A 24271-nucleotide genomic window follows, 5' to 3' on the forward strand; every position below is an offset into this window, starting at 1 on the left:
GACCGTAAAGAAGGCTGAGTGCCAAAGAATTGATGCTTTTTGAATTGTGATCCTAGAGAGTCCTTTGGACAGCAGGGAGATCAAACCAGTAATCTTACAGGAAATCAACTCTGGAAGAACTGATGCTGAAGCTGAAGCTCCAGTACTTTGGCCACCTGATGAAGAGCTGACTTGTTGGAAAAGACCCTGATGCTGGAAAAGATTGAGGGCAAGAGCAGAAGTTGGTGGCAGAATATGAGATGGTTCAGTAGCATCCCTGACTCATTGGACATGAGTTTGAGCAAACTCTGGGAGATAGTGAAGAACAGGGAAGCCTGGCTTACTACAGTTCATAGGGTTGCAAAGAGTCAGATATGACTTAACAACTAAACAATTAACAACATTTTTTATGGCTGCATAATACTCCATCATATATGTAAAGCATCTTCTTTATCCTTTCCTCTGTCGATGGACATTTGTTTCCATTCCTGGCTATTGTAAGTCATGGTATAAGGAACTTTGGGGTGAATGTATCCTTTCTAATCACGTTTTTCTGTGCTTCAATAGTGTGAGAATCTAGAACTTCAAATGTACAAGCTGGATTTAGAAAAGGCAGAAATGGGATTGCTGAACTTTATGGTAGTTATTTTTAGTTTTTTAAGGAACTTCCATACTGTTCTCCATAGTGGCCTTACCAATTTACATTCCTACCAGCAGTGTAGGAGGAATCCTTTTTCTCCACACCCTCTCCAGCATTTATTGTTTGTAGACTTACTGATAATGGCCATTCTGACCAGTGTGAGATGATACCTCACGTAGTTTTGATTTGCATTTCTCTGGTTGTTGACATCTTATCATGTGCATTTTGGCCATCTGTATGTGTTTGGAGAAATGTCTGTTCATATCCTCTGTCCATTTTTTGATTGAGTTGTCCTGTTTTGTAATATATGTGAGAACTTGGGTTCCCCACCCCGCCACCCTCACTTGGGGTTTTTATTGAATGAATATATACAAACTTTGTTTATTTTGTTCCACCTTAGCAATAGGATTCATGAGTTTGAGTGAATATTAAATTTTAAGTTGCAAGCTGCTTTTTATCTAGAGTCTCAAACTTTGCAGAACTAGTACTTCAGTAACAGTTTGTTCTGCATTCTTGCTAGTAAAGAGCAGACACACCACCTCTGCAATATTTATTTTACCATTTATTAGTTTAGTAATGTATTTAATTTATGGATGTGTTAGAATATTGCTAAGTGGCCTAACTGATTAAAAATGAAATGCCCTTTTTGTCCTTTACCTCATGTTGGTGGTATTTTGCTATATCAGAATCACTTCATCAAAAATAGTTGCATAATGAAAGTTAAATTTTGTCACATTATGGGTGTTTTTGTTTTGGTTTTAGTTATACAAAAGATTTAAGATACCTGGAGCTCCACCAGCATCCATGGGCAGAGGAAGAGACTGGAATGTTGACTTAATCCCCAAGTTCCTTATGGCAAATGGTAAGGAATTCCAGCTTAACTTTGTGACAGGACATCGACTCCGATTTGAAAGTAGAAAGTAGCTGTTGACTCTTAAGAGAGTATTATTCCAGGTAGGTGGAAGTGGATTTTGTTGAATGGAACAGTATGGTGAGTAATAGGGTCCATTAAAGGCTTCAAGGGTCAGTATGTTAAGAATAGAGGGAGGAGGCACTGACTTACCAGTAATTCGTTTTGGAGAAACAAAATTATGCTCTGGCATCATACACGTCAAAACTGTGTTTGTAACAGACTTTGCTCTTGATACTTGGTGACAATCTTAGATAACTGGGCCTTCAGAAACATCCATTTTAATATTTTTCTAGTTTGTAGGCTTTCATTGTTATTTTTTCATTTTGATTGTTGATATTTTTAATTAGAGCAGCTAAGTATCTATAAATTGCTGTGATTTTAGCATCTTTTTCTAAGAGGTTGTAAAACTAAATTGTAGTCTATGTCCCATGAAAATGTTTGTGCCACCCTTTCCCCCTTGGAATTTGTGTTCTATAGTTTGTTTCAGTGGAAAGATCTTACTTGAATTTAATCTTGGATTTAAATAATTGAATTTTCTTGAGGTTAATTGTAAATACAAAAAGTTTATTACTTAAATAATTAAAATTAGAAAACAGATAAGCAGAAAGGAAATAAAATTTGCATAACCAAAATCTTATCATCTTGAAACATAGTTAATATTTTGGTGTATAATCCACCAGTTTCCCTCCCCTTCTCCCAGTTAACATCTTTTTCAATCATTATACTGTGAATGTTTGAGAGAGAGAGAGGGAGGGAAGGAGGGAGGGATGGAAGTGGGGTGGGATGGTGGGGGGATGGAAGAGATAAGTCTCATTGTCCACTCCAGGAAGTATAGCATGGGGATTCAGGCAGGGCTCTTTAAGACATTTCCTTTATATTGCCAAATTTTACTTTTGCCGGTAAACTGACTGCCGCTTCCCCAATACCTTTACCATGCCCAGATATGATTCATTTTAGGTTTTGTGAATTTTGTCATACTAAAAGATGGAATAATAGATTTTTAATATATATCTGCATACTGGAGGGTGAAATGATTTCTAGAGTTCATTGGCTTTCGTGCCCTTTATTGCTTTCTGCTTTGCACATTTTTCTATAGACATTTTTGTGTTTTTTTTTTTTATTAATGTGAAATAGCTCATTCTAAAGGCTGTTAAATGCCCTTTTAAAGTATGTTGAAAGTATCTTCAGAAAAGGCAATGGCAATCCACTCCAGTACTCTTGTCTGGAAAATCCCATGGACGGAGGAGCCTGGTAGGCTGCAGTCCATGGGGTCAGGAAGAGTTGGACACGTTTGAGCGACTTCACTTTCACTTTTCACTTTCATGCATTGGAGAAGGAAGTGGCAACCCACTCTAGTGTTCTTGCCTGGAGAATCCCAGGGACTGGGGAGCCTGGTAAGCTGCCGTCTATGGGGTTGCACAGAGTCGGACATGACTGACGTGACTTAGCAGAAGCAGCAGAAAGTATCTTTTCCAGTTTGTCATTGGCCTTACATATAATTCTTGTGTTTTATTTCTGTACAAAAGCTTTTAGTTTTCATGCAGTCATTGGTTGATCATTCTGTTACTGGTTTTGATTTGAAAGGCTGTCTTTAAAATTTCAAATTCTGATAGCTATTTCTAATGGTATTATGGTTTCTTTTTTCCACTGTATAAATAAGTTCATCTGTTTTACTGAATGAATAAATTTTATTACCCCATTGTTTGAGAAGTAGGGATAGAAATTTGTTTTCAAATTGACTGATCAGTTGTCCCTCAGCATCATATATCTTTTCTACTCTGATTAGGAAACTTTCATCATATATTAAATGCTTATATGTGAATCTCTGTTTTACACTGATTTATGGACCAATTAATTTACAGTATATTGAAACATCTGACTGCATAAAGGTCTCCTCATTACTCTTTTTTATTCTCAAAAAATTTTTTTGATTGTCCTTATATGTTTATCCTTTCAAATGAGTTTTAAAATAGTTTTGTTTGGTTTCTCAAAGAAGTTTACTACTTCTAGTATACCAAAATTTCCTTTGGTTTATCCTAGATTTTTCTTGATCCAAAACTAGTGTTCATTTTAATAAATATAAATTGACTTAGAAACTGAAAAACACAAATTCCTGGAAAACTTTGCCTGAGTTGCCTCTCTTTAATATGCAGTAGGAACCTTAAAGAAACCCAGACCTATTTGTAATAGTACGGTAATTCTAAACCTCATACTTCTAATAATTATTCTATAATTGTTACAAAAGCAGGTTGATAAAGTTATTCACCTTGAAGTTGTAACATTTGAAAAAAAGGCTAACTTTGCCAAACAGTAGGTTTGCATTCTGATTTTCCTATTAGAAATGGCTTTGAGGACTTTTGTAGGAGCTAATGGATGATGTGAAGAAAAAATTGGAAAGCCATTAGTATCAGTAAACTACTTTTCTTTCTGTTAACTTTTGAAAGTAGTAAGATGTAAATAACAGTTTGAATTATGTGACTCCTACAGGTCAGCTGGTTAAGATGCTGCTTTTTACGGAGGTCACTCGCTATCTGGATTTCAAAGTGACTGAAGGGAGCTTTGTTTATAAGGGAGGAAAGATCTACAAGGTACCTTCCACTGAAGCAGAAGCCCTGGCATCTAGTAAGTAATTTCATATTCATAGATATTAAAACTTTATAATGGAAAGGGATCTTAGGGATAAAATTCAAAGTCCCCTGCATTGGCCATGCCCCCACTCACCCAGTCAGCATAGTCATTGGATGTCTGTTATGTGCCAGACGTTATTCTTGGCAGTTGACAATATGTCCGTAAACAAGATGTTCAAAAGTGCCTCCCCCTCTGAAGCCTGGTGAGCTTTTATCTCGGAGCCTGTTGCTGGTGAAGCTGGGCATCCTTGGGTCTAGCGTCTCTCTTCAGATGAATAATTCATATGCATTGCTGTCTCGTGGAGTGTTTCCCGTGTGCTAGGCTCTGTGGGAGACGCTTCCCATTCTTACTGATTTGCGAAGCCTTCGTGAGGTAGGGTTTCCAGTTTATAGGTGAGAAACCTCGGGCCTGAAATGACGTAGGAAGTGAGAGGCATGAAGGCACGGGGACCCTGGTGGGCTGCTGCAGAGCCCGTGAGCTGATCGCCGTCTGCGCTGACTGCCAGTGCCTCTGTCCCACTTGCTATCCTGGGGCCATGTCCGGTCCCTGGTACTGTGCCCATTCTCCAGCATCTCTGTTTCTAGGAGTTGCCAATGAGGATGGAGTGATTTTATTTCTTGCCCCAAATCACTTCCTCTACTGGCTCTTGAAAGGCTCCTAGTTAACATCTTCTGTTCTGAGTCTTATTAAATAGCAAACACCCCTAGAAAAGACCTTCCTTCCTTTAAAGGTGATTTTGTTGCCATGAGGAATGAGCAGTTTGAGGAAGGATCAGTGTGTATCACTGAAGGGCAGATAAATTTTCTAAGTGCTCTAGGAGTTCAGAGGAGGGAAAGGTTTGCTTTTGGAGAACAGGAAAAGTGCCAGTTAATTCTTCAGGAAATTTTTTGGCAGTTCCTCTAACTCCATTTATTTACTTCTTACTATTACGGGAGAAGATATTGGGCCTAAAGTGTTGAAAGACACTATAGCTAGAAAGCAGAAACTAGCACTAAGGGTAGGGCCTGGGTTGGGCATGACAGGTGGTGAGGCAGGAGCTGCTCCTGCTAGAGTGGCCAGAGTCCTTGCTGTGAGCCTGGGTTAGAGGTCAGTCTTGTCAGTGACGCGCATCTGATGTAAATAAAGTGTCCTCATAGAAATCAGAGTCCCAAGAGTTTGAAAATTCTTCTAAACACTGTTTGTGGTACAGTTTTTTTATTTAAAAGTTTTACACTCTCTTGAGCTCTTAACCCATAGTAATAGCTTCAACCACCTCCTTAATTTAAGAAAAGTTGAAGGATTTAACCTTTTGAGTTTTATTTTTCCCTTTTGATTTACTATTTTCAAATATGTAAAACAGTTACATGACTTGAAAGTCAAAGTTATATTAAAAGATATATTTAGGGTCTTGTTCTTACCTTTGCCATTCCATTCTTTCCACTTTGTTAGGTGGTCATTTTTACTTATTTCTGATTTATCCTCATGTTTATTTTTACAAAAATAAGCAAATGTATTTAATCTATATATTTTTAAGGTTAGATTTATTGAGGTTTAATGTACAAGTAGGTTTTACCTGTTTTAACATACATTATTATGAATTTTTGCTAAATCGCTGCCTTATTGTCAACTGTTTGTATTGATGGATAGGATTTTGAAGGTGGAATGACAGGTAGGATAGTTCAAGACAGAATGAATAAACAGGATAGGAAATGTGTAGAGGGTGGGAAGTTCAAGAGAAAGATAAACCCATTGTTTTATACTTTAATAGTAGCTAACATTATGTACAGGCACTTGTGCACAGTTATTCACGACAGCCCTCTGAGATGTGCTATTCTTGGCATATACATGAGCGAACACTGAGGTATACAGGTATGAAAGAACCCATGAATCTCATAGCTCATGACTAGTGAGAACTAGTTTGAAGCCACATTTGTCTGACTCAAGAACCCCACACTTAACCACTAAACTATGCAGTATGTAAATATATAGCTTCTCAGATATTTTAACAGCTGCCACTCAGCCTCTGATTCTTTTTTCCTCTGTTGCACTCCATGGACTGTACGACCCCATGGACTGTAGCATGCCAGACTCCTCTGTCCATGGAGTTCTCCAGGCCAGAATACTGGAGTAGGTAGCCATGCCCTTCTCCAGGGGATCTTGATCCGGGGATTGAACCTGGGTCTCCCACATTGCAGGCAGATTCTTTACCATCTGAGCCACCAGGGAGGTCCATGTAGTGTGTAAATATGTAGCTTCTCAGATACTTTAATGACTGGCACACAACCTCGAATTCTCTTTTTTCTCTGTGCTGCCCATTTTCAGTGCCTGTGGTGGTTTCTGATATAATATGTTGTCTAGGTCTCTTGTCCACTTTTCTTTGAAAATTCTGACTTGCCAAGATTACCATATATATGATAGAATTGAGCCAGACCAGACCTGACGCTTCAAATGTTGTATGCCGACTCAGTTTCAGTGGAACTTTTACTTTCTTTGGCCAATATATTTCTGTTAACATAGCCTAAGTGGAGATAATGGAGGACGAGGAGTCTCGCATGCTGTAGTCTCCGGGGTTGCAGAGTCAGGACTGAGCGACTGAACAACAACAAGAAGCCTGAGTTTTTGTTGGGTTTTTAAGGAGCTGTATATAATGTTGGTTTCGTGGTAGATCATGATGCCAACTAAAACCTCAAGGTTCCAATAAGTATTTGTTCATTGGTCAAATGTTACTTTAGTCAAGTAAACGAGAAAGATATTTGGCCTCTATAGTAATGTTGAACACAGATACTTAGAAAAGTTTGAGACATTTTCCTGAATAGCTTTGAAATGTGCCCAGCAAAACCTTGTGTCCTCAGTTGAATCTTTAGCTTGCTTGTTTTCAGTGTTCTTCTGTGAGGCATGTGTTTGTCGGGGGCACCTTTGACAGCACAGAGCCGAGTGACCGGGAGCTCCTGGTGGTAGGAGGTACGCCTGCTGCGGGGCCAGCTGCAACCTGGGGTGAGGCTGTTGAGGTCTACCATTGGAACGCCGCATCGCGTGCTGTGTCTCTGCTTTTCCTGTGACATTCATTCTTCTTCATTTTTTAATTCTCTTGTCAAATCTTACACCTGTTAATTGGAATGCTTTTTCCTTTTCTTTTACTGAAACTGCTCTAGATTTTTGTAGCTTTTGTCTTGACATGGGTGTCTGTTTCGGTAATTAAATCTCAATGTGCAAGTGGATGAAAGAAGGTAAAGCCATTTGAAATGAAGTGAAGGCGCAACTCAATGGACTAATTGTGAAAAAGAGTTTTTGTAGTCCCTTTATCATATAATTTGAGTATTTCCTTTATATATTGTGTGTCCAGTATATGAACGTCAACTTCTTTTATATTCACTCCCATTGGACATTAATTAGTTGGAGTGGATATTTACTGGGCACTTGTTATACGGCAGGTACCCGTCTGAGAAGGTCTGGGGTAGGGCGGGTGCAGCAGAGGAGAAAAAAGTAAACAGAAGTGCTTTTCCTGTTTGTGCTTCCATTAGTGGCAGGCTGGCTGTGCATGAAAGGAAAAGCATTTCAGCTGGTGATATAATCAGATATAAAAGCATATCAGATGGTGGTGGAGATGAAAGGAGAGGGTGTGGGAGGGGCTGCTGTTTTAAATAGGGTGACCAGCGAAGGCGTCATCATATAGAAGTAGCTATTATAAAAATTATGTTGTAGAAAATAGTACATGAACCTTTTAAATTACGACCTTTTCAGAGCCTCAGGTCTCTCAGATGTTGGTGATCACACAGGGATTTGGTTCTGACAGAAGGACTGGAGGAGCAGCTTAGAGAGGCTCCTTTGTGTTGGGAGAGGCTCCTGTCAGGCTCAAGGCTTGGAGGAGGTGGGGAGAGGAATCAAGAGGAAAGAAGAGAAAAGAAAAGAATGGGGAACTGAAGGAAACACAGTAGATTTTCATTTTTACTTTAAAAGATGCTGTGCGGTCTTAGCTATTGGTAAGAGCTCTAGGTTCCAACAGACACGTCCACCAGAGTGACTCCTGAGTTGTAAGTGCGTTGGCGTGGTGACTTATGTTTTCTTTGGCTCTCACGCCTTCCCCTGACGGCTATACTAGTGTCTTAAGTAGCATAATAGAATATTTCTTTTTAGCCTTATGCTTTTTACTGTGTATGCATTCTGTCCATTTTTTTTAAATTTAAAAGCTAAGTTACATAAGTATTGATTAAAAAGGTTAAATGTAGTCAGATGTCATGAATCGTCTCATGATCATTTTAATTTTCAGTTTTGTTGATTTCAACTGCTGTCTTGGGAAAATGTTTAAAGTATCAAAATATTCAACTGTCAGTGGGTATAAAAGAAATGGTTAAGAATTTTTATGTAAAGCTCCAGTTGTTTTTAAAGTAGCTGTATGGTTTAAGAAAGGGGCAGCAGGAGAGGGACCCAGAAAACTTTCTTCTGTTTTAACCTTGTCTTTCTACCAGCTGTTCACAACAGTGGGAATCCTGACTGGTAGGAGGAGCTGAGGGCTTCTTATATGGTGGTTCATAGCTTTCTCCTCACCTCTTTTTTAGTGTAAAAAGCAGTGAACTGCCTGTCTATCTAGGACTGGAAGCATGACCAGCATCTAAATTTCTTCGTGGTTTCTTTGTTCTTGGTATCTAAGCTGCTTTTCCATTTAATGCCAGAGTGTATCTTAGCATACAGAAAAAGAAAAAAATCAGCATTTCGAATTTTAGGCAGTTGGAGTACAGATCAGAGTTGTGGAAAGAACATTCAGATAGATGCCTTCATGAGTAATAGTTTTTCAAAGTTGTATTTGTACCTAATATAATTAAACTTGTTATATTTAATTAATTATGGGTCATAATTACTTGTAATTGTATTGTAGAATTGAAGACTTAATAGCTGATCTGTTTTATTTATGGGAAGCCCGGTTGTCTCAGTGGTAAAGAATCCACCCACCAATGTAGGAGACTGTAGTTCTATCCCTGGGTCGGGAAGATTCCTTGGAGGAGGAAATGGCTACCCACTCCAGTATTGTTTCCTGAAGAATCCCATGGACAGAGGAGCCCAGGGGGCTACAGTCAATGGGGTCACAGAAGAGTCGGACACAGTTTAGGGACTAAATAATTATGACAGTGTATTTCAAAGTGTTACGAAACTGTCAGTTTATTTTAAAGAAATGGTTAAGAAAGAAAGAAATTTCATTTATTTTAAAACTCCTGTATTTTAAATTGCACATTGCATTGTAAGAGCCTAAGATAGAAACATGGGATATTTAGACTTTGTTCTCACACTTACTTTTCCTCAGTGTCCTGTTGTGAGTGTGTCTTTTTGAAAAATTCTTTTTTAGGCCTAATGGGGCTGTTTGAAAAACGTCGATTCAGAAAATTCCTGGTATATGTCGCCAACTTTGATGAGAACGATCCTCGAACTTTTGAGGGCATTGATCCTAAGAAGACATCAATGCGAGAGGTGTATAAGAAATTTGACTTGGGCCAAGATGTTATAGATTTTACTGGTCATGCCCTGGCACTTTACAGAACTGATGAGTAAGTCTTCTGGTTTTTAGATTTATATTTTTTCTTGAAATTGTCACTGAGTTTCCCAATTCTGCAGAGTGGAAATTCTAACAAAACAAATACATAGCTGTGTTATACTGTGAAAAAGAAGTTCTAACTTCAGTTTCGTGTTAGAGCCTTATAAGTAAAATATGGAAGTGTGGAATTGAAATCCTTTCAGAAAACGATTTTAAATTGAGCAGAAGAATGCAAGCCAGAGTGCTTTCTAACGTTCATTTCCTTTTGTCTAGCTATTTAGATCAGCCATGTTGTGAAACCATTAATAGGATTAAACTTTACAGCGAGTCTTTGGCAAGATACGGCAAAAGCCCATACCTTTATCCACTCTACGGCCTTGGAGAACTGCCACAGGGATTTGCACGGTGAGAGCCCGTCTTTAACCTTGTCCTGAAACGCCCCTGATCCTGAGCTGCATCTCCGCAGCCACCCAACCCCCACCGTAACAGCTGCATTTGTAATTTTTATCACCAAGGATCACTTTTGTCTCCTTTTAGTTTATATAAAAGGAATATGTGCTCACTTCTGCTTAACAGTATTTTTGAGATTCATCCGTATTGATGCATGTGCTGGTAGTTGTTTAAAAAATACTGAGTAGTATTCCACTATGTGAATTGTGTGAATATGTCACACTGTCCTGTTGATGGACATCTAAGTAGCTTTCAAAAAGTTTTGGGGTGTTACGAATGAAACTACTATGAACTTTTGTGTAACAGTGTGTATGGAGCTCAGTTGCCACTTCTTCTGGGTACATACATGTCCAGGTGTGGAACTGCTGGTCGAGAATGGCATGTATATGTGTCATCTGATGAGACATTGCTTAATAACTTTCCAGAGGGGTCGTAGCATTTTGCTTACACTTAGCGGTGTGAGAGTCGTGGTTGCTCCACACCCCTGCCAGCATTCACTATTGTCAGTCTTTCTCAGCAGGTGTGAAATGCTATCTTTTTATAATTTTAATTTGCATTTTCTGAGGACTAATGTTGATCACCTTTTCATGAGCTTGTTTTGTGAAATTTTGTGGTGTGTTCATTTGTTGTGCACATTTTGTTATTTCCGATTAGCTGTTAATCACATTCAGTGAGTTTTAAAATTTTTTAAAGTTTTTTCAATAGATCTAGAATTCCCATGTTTAAAATATAGTTTTCATTTTTATGGTGAGGTTTTCTGTTTATTTTGACTCATGAATATGTAATATTTTTGAACATAGATCTTAGAACAAGCATATTTGTTCTGTACATTTTTATAGTAGCTGCATTTAACTCCCCGCATGTTTTAACATCAGTAATTTGGGCATCTGTTTTGATCGCTTTTCTTTTTTCCCTGCATTTAGTAATCTTTATATAAAATTATATTTTATAACATGCATATTGCACATACTGATTGGTATACATTGTAGAGATGCTGGATTCTTTCTGCGATTGTTGATTTTGTTTTGAGTTGCAGTTAAATTATTGACCATTCATCTTGAACTTTTGGAGGCTTGATTTTATACTTTGTTGGTGGGGGGGATCTTTTGTCTGGCTGAATCCTTAGTCCTAGCATAGTTAGGTGTGGTCCTTTCGTGTTGTCATTGGAAAGTGCACGAAATGTACCAAGTTCCTCTAATATGGCGTTATCAAACTCATTTATTCTTACGGCCTGTGGTCTCTGCTCAGGTCTTTTTGCTTTTCAGTTGTTGCTTTTATGGATTCCTTGGGAGTCTCTCATGTGTATAAGCATTTCTGGAGTTACTTAAGGATTTGAAGAGATTTTGTAATTTGGCTGCTTCCCGTTTTGGAAGATTTTTTTCCCCCACAATTTTTATCTCCTCATGCAGGCCACGTTCTGTCTATGGCAACTTAAATCAGTAAGCCTGTGGACTGGGAGGTTGGTTCTTTTAGGGGAAGAGCCATACAGACCACATGAAGATCTCATGCAGCTGCTTCCTTTCAAGTCTCTTATCTAGTTTCTGCCTGTTTTTAGTCAGTATCCAGTGCTTCCTGATTGTTTTTGTTGCTGTTCAGTTTTATTTATATGCAAGAAGAATAGACTTATGAAGCTGTTCTCTTGTTACTGGTCAGTGTGTTTTGTTTTTTTTTTTTTTGACTATATTCATAACTGAAAGTAAGACATCATTTACATGGTTTTGACTTGTTTTAGAATTGATGCTTTAATGACTTAAACTAATGCCTTTTGGAACGAAATTGAACGAATGTTGCCTACTATTCATGAAAGTCTAAGAAAGGAGACTAGTAGTTTAGCAGTTATAAATTACTAATTGTAAATACTTCTTTTTCCCTAGGCTAAGTGCTATTTATGGAGGTACCTACATGCTGAATAAACCAATTGAAGAAATCATTATGCAGAATGGAAAGGTGATTGGTGTAAAATCTGAAGGAGAGGTAAGAACCTTTTACAACTTAAAAAAATGACATTCTTGTAAAGAAAACTTTATTGTCTAGTAAGTACTTAACTTGGTGTGGACATTGAGCCCGGATTTCAGACCACATATGTTTTCTTTATGGTAACTGGGTGTTCATAACGACCGAAAACTAGTTACAGGTGTGCTTTTGTTTAAAAAAGTTTTTTTTTCTGTTGTGTTGATTGTTGCTTAATACTAAAACAGAAATTACAAATGCGCTCTAAATGGTAAGTTTTATTTATATGGTGTGGGTTGGTGCCTATCTCCCAAATTTCATTTAAATTTAGATTTATTTGTTCCACTTACAATTTATTGGTTGAAATGGGGCTTGGCCAATACCGTTTTATTATGATTAATACAATTAATAATGTCAATAATAATTACTATGAACATTTATTATTTGGGGTTTAGCCATGGAACTGGCCAGGAGTTTTGAACAGTGTTTCTCAAATTTGAATATAAATTGTTAATTTCGTTAAAGTACTTTTTTTTTTTTTCAGTAGTTCTGTGGTGGGTTTTTGTTTTCTTCCAAGTTCTCAGGGGGTGCCATTGCTGTTGATCTGCAAACCAGACCGTATTTCATGAACCATCAACTTTTACAAATAGAACTATTAAAAAAAAAAACTCGTATGTTAAAAAAAATTTTTTTGGCCTTCCTGATTGTATTCCGTGGATTCAGACCTTAATCTACACTCACTAGTTGACCCTCTGACCCTTTATTGTTGTAGGTCTTCTGTAACTATCTTGTGCTTTTGGCATACACATAGTAGATGTTTAGGAAATAGGGGTGAATATTTTAATCTGATAACTCAAGGTTCTTTTTATTCATTCTTCTTGGTTTTAGGCGACTGCTTCCTCTTAGGACATTTCAGTGCTTTGATATAAAGAGAAAAACTATAATAATACATAAATTATCTTGCAACTTAAATTTTACTTAGGAAGTACAGACTTAGAGTGATTATGGTTTGTTTGTACCATAAGCGTTTATTTCTCACTGGGTCCATTCACATATAATGACATTTCTTGAACAGTTTCATTTAATTCTAGCAGTACGTGAGCCCTCTTCTGCCCAGTTCTAAAGCTTATATGTCTATAAGATTTAAAATTCGTAGATTTGCTCCAGGAGAACTTACAGGGATTGTTGGCAAAGCTAGTTTTAATAGTTATCTCTAATTCACTAATTATCTGTGGTTAACTTGATGAAGATAACAGGTGATGTTCAGGGAACAGTGGCATCATTATACCTTCTAAAAACATTGTGATGAACACTGAGTATTAGAAAGTTTTCAATGTTTTGTTGCAGATTGCTCGCTGTAAGCAGCTCATCTGTGATCCCAGCTATGTGAAAGATCGAGTAGAAAAAGTGGGCCAGGTGATCAGAGTCATCTGTATCCTCAGCCACCCCATCAAAAACACCAACGACGCCAACTCCTGCCAGATCATTATTCCACAGAACCAAGTCAACCGGAAGTCAGGTACGTTACAGAGGTCAGGCAACGTCTGCATAAATTGCAGTTTTTATCTATTCTATTAGAGTGAAGAAACTTTAGTTTACACATGGAAAATGTGATGGGTTTTAGCTCCTAGAACTCCTAGACCATAACTTTGAAATGGACACGTTAGGCCAGGAGCCCTGCCTTGACTTCGACGCACCTCTTGGGGCCTCCCTTCCCTCCTCTGTAGAACTGAGAGCTGGACCCTATGAGTGCACTGTCTCTCGTCTGAACATTGTATGCTTGTGGGAGTTTATGCTTATTAGTTGACCTGGTTTCACTGTAACTTTTAGGCTGATGACAGCACTACTATTATGTCATGATTTGTCAATATCTATACTTGTGTTTGCCTTTAGCAGTGTGCTAGAAAACAACTTGGATTTCTCTGATTAAGATCACAACTTAGCTCTGAAATCATAATTCTGCATCTGTTTGCTTTAACCATTTGTTTTCATCTAAGTAGCACTTCCCATCTTCCTTTCAGTTAGAGCCCTGAAGGTTTTATTTATATAAACTTCAACTTAAAAGGAACTATTAACCTTTAAATGGCCAACTATGTATTTTCCATATAAGAAATCAAATCACAGAAGGTTATTACTGAAACAAAGGGACTTTGACTAAAGTAATCTCTCAAGGGTTCCCAGTAGATCTCAGGGTCTGTCAAGGTGAGGCCTTCCCTGGTGGTGGTTCATTGGTTAAGAATCCCCCTGCCAGTGCAGGGGCATGGGTTTGATCCCTGGTCTGGGAATATTCCACATACTGCAGAGCAACTGAGCCCATGCTCAGAAACAAGTGAAGCCTCTGAGAAGGCTGAGCACAGCCAAAAGAATAAATAAGAAAACAAAGAGTAAGGGGAGCCTAGTTAATTGTTTTCTGTATTGGAAATTATGTAGTTACTTTAGTGTTACACAGACAAGTGTGGAATTATTATGAGCTTATGTCAACATAAGAGTAGCTTATGCTGTTTGCAATTTTTATTGCTTAAAAAAAATGAGAAATCAGTAGTTAAACCCCACCTTGGCTAGTCAGAACCTTTCTAAGTGCAGGATTCAGGGATGAGAGACAGGTTTCCACAGTTAGCTGTGGTAGCTGGGCAGACTCATGTCCACCTCCACTACTCACTGCCACGTGACCTGTTCCTTCATCTCCAGTAGGCTCAAAATGGCTGAATATTTCCATCCCCTATGTACGACTGACGGTGTTTGCCTCCATATAGAACTTGTCTCAGAAGATTGTCTGTTCCAAGTAACGTTAACTCACAGCTCGCTGAAGTTGGGGTGAAACTAAGTGCGCACCTAGGCCCCATATCCACAGGGCCTGGCAGTAGTGGCTTTGCTTGCTTCCAGATATCTATGTCTGCATGATCTCCTCTGCACACAATGTGGCCGCACAAGGCAAGTACATTGCCATCGCCAGCACAACGGTGGAGACCAAGGAGCCTGAGAAGGAAATCAGACCAGCCCTGGAGCTCCTGGAACCAATTGAGCAGAAGTAAGTGCTGGGTTTGTTTATGCCAGCTCAGACCCGGGACCGACTGGCTCCGTGGTGAACTGAACCCTTGAGAACAGTGAGTGCAGCCGTCGGCTCTTCCCAACCTCCTTGCCTGGGCTTTGAGTATCAGGCCCAGCAGTGAGGGGCATGTCAGCTCCCTTGCTGACTGAGTTCTCTCTCCCTTCCAGATTCGTTAGCATCAGTGACCTCCTTGTACCAAAAGACCTGGGAACAGAAAGCCAGGTGAGTGGCTATCTGAAAAAGGTAATTACCAAGCTTCATTGGGCGATGTCACCAGATAAGTTTCAAGTCTTTGTGATTTTCATTTCCAGATCTTTATATCCCGTACCTATGATGCGACAACTCACTTTGAGACAACCTGTGATGACATTAAGGACATCTATAAGAGGATGATGGGATCCGAGTTTGACTTTGAGGAAATGAAGCGCAAGAAAAATGACATCTATGGGGAAGACTAACAGCAGTACATGTTATCATCTAATTAGGACAAACTTAAAATTTGGCAAATGATGCATATTGTATGAAATCAGTATTGTAAGGCCTGCTTTTGTAATCAAAACTGAGAGATTGCAGAGCACTGTACCAGTAAATATTCCTCCCCTTTCTAATATCATGTATTAACTTGTTTTCATGGAGTGGCTCTTCCGAATTGGTGGGTTCCCACGTTCTGTTCAATTTAACCAATATTGGCTTGTGTTTCCTAGTGAAGGATCAGTTTTAAAACCTTGTGATACTGATACAGAGAACTTGATACAGTATTTGTATCTTTTAATCAGTGTAGCCTTTGCAGTTATGAGCTTCCGCTGTTCAAGAGCTGGGTCAGTGCAGCTTGCGTGCCATCTTGTCCTCTTGACGGTGAGGAGGTTCAGAACTGAATGTCTGTAACCGGGGACAGTGTCCCTTACTCCTCCCCACCCCTTTCTGTTCACGTCATGTGTCAGGACAGTGCCCACCCAGCCCAGCCACAAGCTTGGTTTACATGGGCCTCCAGTTCTAACCAAACTCCAGACTTGGATAGTCTTTTGGAGGAAGCCTGTGTGCGGTGTTTTAACCTATTAAAACTGATGAGCGCAGAGGGGAAAGAAACCCATCATAAAGCAGGTAAACGTAGGAGCTTCTTTTGTATCCCAGATGTGGCTTCTTCAACGGACCAAGCTGCAGCACAGTATTGATTTGACAGAACCTCTGCTCCAGTGATGTCTCCAAATGATTTCTGTACTGCAAATAAAGCCAAACTCTGGAAACCAGCTCCCTCTTGTTCGTCTTTTGTGTCCTGACAACTCAGAGCTAGTGAGTACTGCACTGGCCTGACAAGCTGCTCATCTCCTTCACTAGAGCTGGAATCCGATGTGAGGGTGAGCGCTGAAGACCCCTCGTGGACGGTGGAGCACCACCATCAGGCTGCACTGTGAGTAGACCCTGAATTACGTCCTGACACAATGTTTATTAGACCCTCCTAGGAATCCCAAGTAGTGGTTTAGAAACAGACTCTTGTCATGAGAGAGTAGAGGACCCTGCCAAGTGGAGTAGGTGCTTTAATATTTTCATTTATTTCAGATTATAGCTGCATAGTTTTAATGGTACCCCCTTTCCCCTGGATAGTTCAAGCCTCACTTTATGCTGTTACTACATCAGAGGAATGAGGACATTGTGACTACTCTCTCGGTCTGAGTGTTGATTCTACAGATGAGTCTGAAGGACACAGACTAAGGTAGGTGCTCTGCTCTGTTAAAGGATTTAGGGTAATAACAATTTAGATTACCCAGGTGGTTACTTTAGCTCAGTCTCATACTGCCCACTTTTGGGGGGCTTGTTCTGCACATGGTATGCACCTCCCTGGATGACATCCCCGATCATCCCAGTTGAAACCTCTGCCCTTTCTAAAGAGAGTTATCTAAAATTCCCACAGGCCACCCCCTTGTCACACAGTAATTCACACCGAACTGTTAATGCAGCAGAGGTGCCCGCTGGCCTAGTGACAAGACAAGAGAGCACCAGCGTGTCTTCGTGTTCTGCATTCAGCATATTTACTGAACAATAATATGTCGGTGCCAGGCCAGTGGGTACAGGATTGCCAAGGGCAGAGTCTGTACTGCAGCTCAGCCTAGTGTGCCCACCCTCTCGGCGTGGCTCAGCCCTCAGTCACAGGACAGATGGCCTGGCAGGTGCCTGCGGGCCAGTCTCTGTCTTCAGCAGAGGAGGTGGCAGGGCAGGTGCCACGCTGGGCAGGTGCCACGCTGGGCAGGTGGCAGGTGTGTCAGCCACGTGCTCTCCTTTTCTGTAGTGATTTCTGATTAATTCAGGGTGCCTAATTCAGCTATGGTTCTCTTACTAGGTTCTTGTTCCTGGGGTAAAAATTAACTGGTTGGTTTTCTAAGTAAGGGCTAGGGTAAACTGTTATCCTCCTCCTAGGAAGACAACAAGTGAATTTATTAGCACGTCGTTGGGTTCAGTAGGGGCAGGATATGAAGCAGGTAAATGTCTTCCTGAGGGACAGGCCTAGTGTGACCCCAAGAAGGTCAGGCCTGGGGGTGGGGGGCGGTCCTGAGCTGTCCCCTGCTGCTCTGGCCAGCTACACCTGGGATAGGGGAGCACCAGGCAGGTCTGTGAGGACGAGGCCAAAGGAGTGAGGCTACAGTGAGGTAAGTGGGAGCATTTCTCTGGAAGCGCTTATTCTAAGTGGCCTGAAAAATTTAAACCGCTATAAATCTTCCCTAACACATTTAATTTTTACCATAAAGTCGTTGCAGAAGCAGTTGAATGATTTTTAGTTGAATGATTTTTAGTTGTCTTTATTAAAAAAAAAAAATTAGTTACAAAAATCTTTGTTCCAAATAGATACTATGTATCATACAAATGTTTTTTGCTTGGTTTTGAGTTTTAAAGATTATTGTAGAAATTATTTTTAACATAAATAAATGATTATTTCTTCCTCAGGACTGATTTTGTAGTGCAGTATTTACATAAACTGAGTAAGTGAAAAATGACGGTTCATAAATTTGTACCATTTAGGAAAAAACTAATTTCATGTAGTGTAGCATGAATAACAGGAAGTATAACCACTTAAGATTCTATGTGGTAAAACCTTTAAAACAGACTGTCTCATGCATTACAGATGCATTTTTGACCCTAACATGCAAAAACAGAGCTACTGGTTAAAATAGGTGTACTTTTTGCTACAATTCAGTATACTTGTAAAATTCTTATTTTTAATATTAAGTTCAATTAATAGCTCTGAAAACATTCTGTTCAAAATGAAAATATTGAACACTGCAGTCCAAAGCTAATGAATAAGTACAGTGCTGCTGTGAACAAAGTCATTCTAGCAATGTGTAAAACATGAAGGAAAACATTTCCCCAGGTTGCAAAACACTGATTTGAGATCTCAAAAGATTTTCAAAGAAAAGGGAAAATACTAATTTATTGTTGGCATCGTCGATGTCTAGGTAAGCTGCAGTTGAGCCACCTGGATAAGTACAAAATTGATAATTCGGTCTTTAAAACAAAATAACCAAGAACTGTTGTGTAAGTAGGATGATATCTACTGGGGAAAATACCCAGGAGTCTAGGTGACATTGTCTTCTCTCTGCAAGTGAAAACGTTTATCATTCAGAAAGTAGTTATTCATTAATGATACTTGAGAAAGTCCCCTTTATGCCAAACCAGCAGCAATTCCACCCCTAAATAAACACTTTAAATTTATAGCATGATGTGTAACATACAAAACAATTTCTGAGCAACTGGTTTCTCATAGACACAGATGTCGGTATCTACCCCTGTCAATTCCAGGTCACATGGGAGTGTTTGGGAAGTGTTCTTACCAGTAGCTACTCCGAAATGGAGCTGCTACTTTCTGTATATTTTCAATAAAGTCATTTACATCTGTCACAAGGATGCCACTATTTTCAAAGACTTCTCTGGAGACCACAGGCTTTTCTGCAAAAAGAAAAATAACTTTTGGTGAACAATTCATTAATTTGTATACAGCTTTTAAAACGTGTATACACCTTTTATTACTACATTATTACCTTTTAAAACTACATTACATATGAGGGAAAGAAGGAGCCTGTGTCAAATGAAGAACAAGATTGGAAACTTTGGGGTCAGCTGCCTCGGGGATGGGGTGCTGAAACCATTGATGGGCCTTGATTCCTTAAAACCGTAGATGGTTTCATTTAACAGACCTTTATCTAAGGAAATAAAATCTGCTCTACTCTCCCCAGCCTTGTATGTTCAGGCTGCCAGTGACTCCACCTGGAAGGCCATTTCCTGGCTGATGACAATCAGGTAGCACTAAGGCTATGAATTTGGAGGAGGCAATGGCACCCCACCTCAGTACTCTTGCCTGGAAAATCCCACGGATGGAGGAGCCTGGTGGGCTGAAGTCCATGGGGTCACTAAGAGTCAGACACAACTGAGTGACTTCACCTTCACTTTTCACTTTCATGCGTTGTAGAAGGAAATGGCAACCCACTCCAGTGTTCTTGCCTGGAGAATCCCAGGGACTGGGGAGCCTGGTGGGCTGCAGTCTATGGGGTTGCACAGAGTTGGACACAACTGAAGCGACTTAGCAGCAGCAGCAAGGCTGTGAATTACCTGTCAGGAAGACGGCAAACCTGGCGTGGATGTGCTGAACCTGCAGGTTCACCAGACATTTCAGATGCTCAGTTTTGGTTGATGGTCGAGAGTCACACTGGTGATAGTGAAGCAGCTCAATGATGTTTGCACTCTGATACGATTTCAATATTAAGTTCTTTTTATGTGCAATTGAATCCACTCTGAAAAATACAATGTTAAATTTAGATTAGTCTAAGTTTGTGAAAGATTTTATTTTCCTGTATCTTAATTTTCAGTTTTATTCCTAGACTTTTTATCTTCACTATAGTCAGTCATACTCCTTCCCCTTTCATCTGGTCTCCACTTAACTCTTGATCTTGAACCTTCCTCACTTCCCCTCTGAAGTGCTCTGGTAATGAAGCCCTGTGAGGGCTCTGCCCCTCCCTGGCAATGCTGGCTCTCAGGTCTGCTCCGTTGGTTCCTCTCCTAAGTACACACCTTTCCCCAGCCTCTGTGCTCAGCCACTTCCCCTCAAGATCTTAGGTAAGTCCATGACCTTGGGGCAGCACATGACTGATGCTGGTCTAGAGCTCAGGGAGCACTTCCAGGTGAACTTGGGGGTGACCCACCCCACCAAGCCTCACCTTCCATGAAGGTCTTACCTCACATCTTCCTTTAGCTTTTTGTTTTCCCTGTAGTGAAGCAACCACTTCCATCTTCCATTTCCATTTAGTTTCTCTAGGATTTTGACAATTTCCTTCAGTTGAACTAGAGATAGAACAAGTTTAACAAGAGAAGATGCGTTTTAGGATTGCTGGGTGGTCAAAGCTGAGTGATTACCTGTGAGAAATAAGGCCCCGTGCCTGTGTGTTCACCATCACTGCCCCCTCTTTTGCAGGGTGGGCTTCTCAACCCAGCCCTGCCCACTCATGCTCCCGTAGGGAGGAGTGAGTGGAGGCAGCGCTGCAGTCATACAGACCATGGACATGGAGAAGTGGGTTCTGCTGCAGCAGGCTTAACACAGAATCTATAAATATCTGCAACATTCATGATACAAGTTAAAGTTCAGTGCAGAAGTGGTATCCGTATTTCTCGTGTGGCATCGGAGCTACAGACTTGGACTGTATATAAAGTGCTGCCCTGTGCTCTGACATCCTTCTGTGTCGGTCACTGCTCTGAGAGAAAGCAGATATGAATGTTCAAGCAGGTGACTGAACAGACTGAGTAGCGGTTTTTAGATTTCTCTGGTATTGATGGGCGCGTTGATGGCAACGGAAATGGAGGAAAGAGGGCTGATTCTAAACAAATATGTAACTGACGATTTGCCAAAGGGAGAAATTGAATATAACAATCTCTAATGCGTATGAATAGTTTAGCTGCATTACTGAGTGGTCTGGTGGGGGAGGTGACTGGTTAATGCAAAAGAGTTTAAGAGCACAGTGCTTAGCACAGCATATGGCAGAAATTAAGCCCTCAGTATATGGTGACTGATGTTTAAGTTGATAATTTCTATTTGATGAAATATTTGGGTCACTGGGCAAGGAGAAACTGATTTGACTATACAAGAAAGGAAAATAAGAGACCAACCTAATGTTAAAGTCTCTAGTAGTTTGTCATCTGATACCACAAAGCCTCCTGTCCGAAAAAGCTCTTGGTAGGTGTCATTGAGGACGTCTTCAGGGCTGTCAACTCCAGCAAAGATGACCCTGGGAAAGTGCTTCAGCTTCAGCAGAGAAGGGATCTGTAACATAAGAGGTTCCCAGTGAAGACAGGCTCATGGGGTCACTTCTGTCACTTTTAAAGGGCATCCGGACTCAAGAACAGCTGGAAAAACCTTTAACCCTGACTGACCCGTTAATTACACAGTGGTCTCAACTCCAGAGGCGGGGGATGGAGTTTGGGACACCTGAGGTTTGGGACGTGTATCAGGTGGCAGGCTCACCACCGTCTCCAGCTCAGTGCAGTCTGCTGTGGGTTCAGTTACTCCGTCCTGATGCAGGACTGTGCTTGTCTCCAAAAGGGGCTTGACCTGGCACAATTACTTTTATTCAGTTAATAGGTAACCATGGTAACAAAGAGTTAAAATTTTCACAAGTCCTTTTAAAGCAAGACTTGTTTCTGTTAGATATCCAGAGGTGCAGATTTGTATTTTAGGTGGAAAATCGGTCTCTTCATTGATGTTCTCCCTTAGTTACTGTGAAGATAAAACTCGCAGACATAATTTGCAGATCAATACCTTAATGACAATATGAGTATCAGCAGCACGGTATCTCAAACCCATTATCTTCCCACTTAGATTCAACGGTATCAGGTTTTAACCTCTCCCCTAAATAGGCAGTGATGAGGCTAATTTCAGAACAACATAAAAAATGTTCGGAATAAGTTTCTCTGTAAGAAGGTGATCTCCAAACTTACCTGATGCAGGTGGGATGCTATATCTTCATTTCTGATGATGACTAAGAGTGCACCTTTCTCTCTGTGAAATACTTGACAGAAATGCTGAGGTTCGATTTCTGTGTGGCCTCCTTTCCTCAGGATATTCTGGAAGATTTACAGATAGCTATTATTTAAGAAAGGATACTTGCACAGAACTGTTATAAAACTGCTGACAGAAGATAATATAAGAAAGCACATCTTATTTACTAAATTATGTCCTAATAAGGCATAGAAGTTTGTCTTTACTACTAGATGAGCACGTTATAATGAATCTTTTATGTCCATATCAAAGGCTGATTCTTCAGAAACATCAAACACACATACTCCCTGAAGGGAGTCACCCTGAGGGTGAAGATATTTACTTTAAAACTGCCGCCTCAGTTTTTCCAGGACTTTGACCAGCCCTGATGCCTGTGCACTGCTCTGAGTATCACTAGCGAGGGCGGATGATGGAGAAGCTGGCAGACAGTTGGACAGTGTAGGTCTGGGATGTGGCAGGTGCTGGGGTTATACTGGGCCTGGTTACCAGGGGTGAGGGGCATGGCTGTATCCCACAGAATGGCCCTGCAGTAAGCTTTGTTGAGAGGATAAGCTCGTGTAGTTAAGTTCCTCAAGCTTGTCCTCTGATTTTGATGCTGTTCCGGTCTGGAGGATTGCCAGTAACACTGTCCATCATTTGTTATTTCTTTTATAAAAATAAGGTGTTACTTTGGTCAGTCTCCCTTGGCTCTCAAGGCAACCTGAATTTCGACTTTCAATTCTTCATTCAAAATGTATGGTGATGCTAATACAACACTGTAAATCAACCACGTGCTAAGTCACTCAGTTGTGTCCGACTCTTTGTGACCCAATGGACTGTAGCCTGCCAGGCTCTCCTGTTCATGGGATTCTCCAGGCAAGGATAACTGGAATGGGTTGCCATGCCCTCCCCAGGTAAATCAACTATACACCAATAAAAATCTAAAAGTAAAATGAAAAATGTATGGCGATGTATTTTCAAAAATACTCCTACAGACGAAATTTCTTTTAATAAAGAGCTCACTAAAATATCTAAGTATCTAATATCGTTCATCACTTCAAGAGTAAACGGGGCTTGACACCCCATTGGGCACTCTGAAACAGACGAATCTTCCAGGAGAGCTTTCTGAGCTACAAACACTGCTCCTGATTACACTTTATTCTCAATGTATTTTACAAGGTGTCCACTTGCTCATTTGAGGAACACACAATTTGTTATTTTCTGTTGTAAATAGTGGTCATGTGACAAAATATTACCATGAAACAATATAGTCACTGTTGAAACATGTGTTATCTACAAGTACTCCAGCTATAAATAAACTAACATCCTTCTGGTTGCTCCTGTATGGAAACCAGCGTCACTTGTGCTCTGCTGAGGACATAAGAACCAAGATCTTGCACTGCTGCTTTTGAGAGGGTAGCAAGAAGAAAGCAAGTGTTCTGCTCACTGTGGCAGAACAGGGACTTGGCCCTGACTCATGTCAGCATGTGTCAAGGTACGGCTATGCACTGAGCCAAAGAAAATCAACTCTAACTCAAGGTTAAAAAAAATTATTTACAGATTACTTTTGGAGGCGAAGCACCTTCCAAAAAAGACTGAAGGCCATTTCATGCTGCATTTTTTTCAACAAAACTGTTTCCCAAAATGGCATGAAATGGGAGCAATGATGGGGGTGGAGGAGACCACATCTGGCAGCCATCTGTGAAAAACCATGGACAGCAAAAGGAGCCTTGGTGGGGAAAAATACCAGTTACACAGAAGATCAGATTTCACAAATTTGGGAAAAATAAATACTTAGAAATCATATTTAAATGATACGAAATTGGAGCCATCAGCGTCTCCCAGGAGACTGTCTCTGGCTCAGCCACCTGGGGAGCTTCGTGAGGCTGCCCTGGCTGCTCTTTCAGAAGCACTCCTCAGCGCCTTCCAGGGGCCTAGGGTGGTCGTCTCAGTGCTGCTGTATGATCCTGTGACCCGATGGTGAACACTACGCTTTGGGAGGCCCTCTCTACTCTCTACCCTTCGGGGAGCCTCAGGCCTGGAGGTGCTCAGTGACCAGGGCGACACGGGAAGGACCCCCAGGAGGCAGGCACATAGGACCTTACCCTGCTCTGTAGCGGCACTGGGGACAGGGAAAGACTGAGCTG

General features: G+C 40.5%; 2 protein-coding genes across 2 annotated transcripts in view; one reads left to right on the forward strand and one right to left on the reverse strand.

Moving 5' to 3' along the window:
• GDI2 (GDP dissociation inhibitor 2) overlaps positions 1-16392 on the forward strand; it is a 28668-nt gene extending 12276 nt beyond the window's left edge. The window contains exons 3-11 of the mRNA XM_068986919.1: positions 1382-1481; positions 4020-4154; positions 9478-9676; positions 9937-10068; positions 11988-12087; positions 13411-13582; positions 14947-15091; positions 15280-15334; positions 15424-16392. Coding sequence (XP_068843020.1) covers positions 1382-1481; positions 4020-4154; positions 9478-9676; positions 9937-10068; positions 11988-12087; positions 13411-13582; positions 14947-15091; positions 15280-15334; positions 15424-15570 — 1185 coding nt within the window. The 3' untranslated portion in view covers positions 15571-16392. The remainder of the gene's footprint in view (positions 1-1381; positions 1482-4019; positions 4155-9477; positions 9677-9936; positions 10069-11987; positions 12088-13410; positions 13583-14946; positions 15092-15279; positions 15335-15423) is intronic.
• Positions 16393-17992: 1600 nt separating this feature from the next.
• TASOR2 (transcription activation suppressor family member 2) overlaps positions 17993-24271 on the reverse strand; it is a 67787-nt gene continuing 61508 nt past the window's right edge. The window contains exons 21-25 of the mRNA XM_068986764.1: positions 22085-22210; positions 21257-21410; positions 20332-20437; positions 19709-19890; positions 17993-19048 (exon numbers count right to left, since the gene is read on the reverse strand). Coding sequence (XP_068842865.1) covers positions 18930-19048; positions 19709-19890; positions 20332-20437; positions 21257-21410; positions 22085-22210 — 687 coding nt within the window. The 3' untranslated portion in view covers positions 17993-18929. The remainder of the gene's footprint in view (positions 19049-19708; positions 19891-20331; positions 20438-21256; positions 21411-22084; positions 22211-24271) is intronic.

This window comes from Capricornis sumatraensis, chromosome 15 (assembly GCF_032405125.1).
Source record: "Capricornis sumatraensis isolate serow.1 chromosome 15, serow.2, whole genome shotgun sequence".
NCBI lineage: Eukaryota > Metazoa > Chordata > Mammalia > Artiodactyla > Bovidae > Capricornis > Capricornis sumatraensis.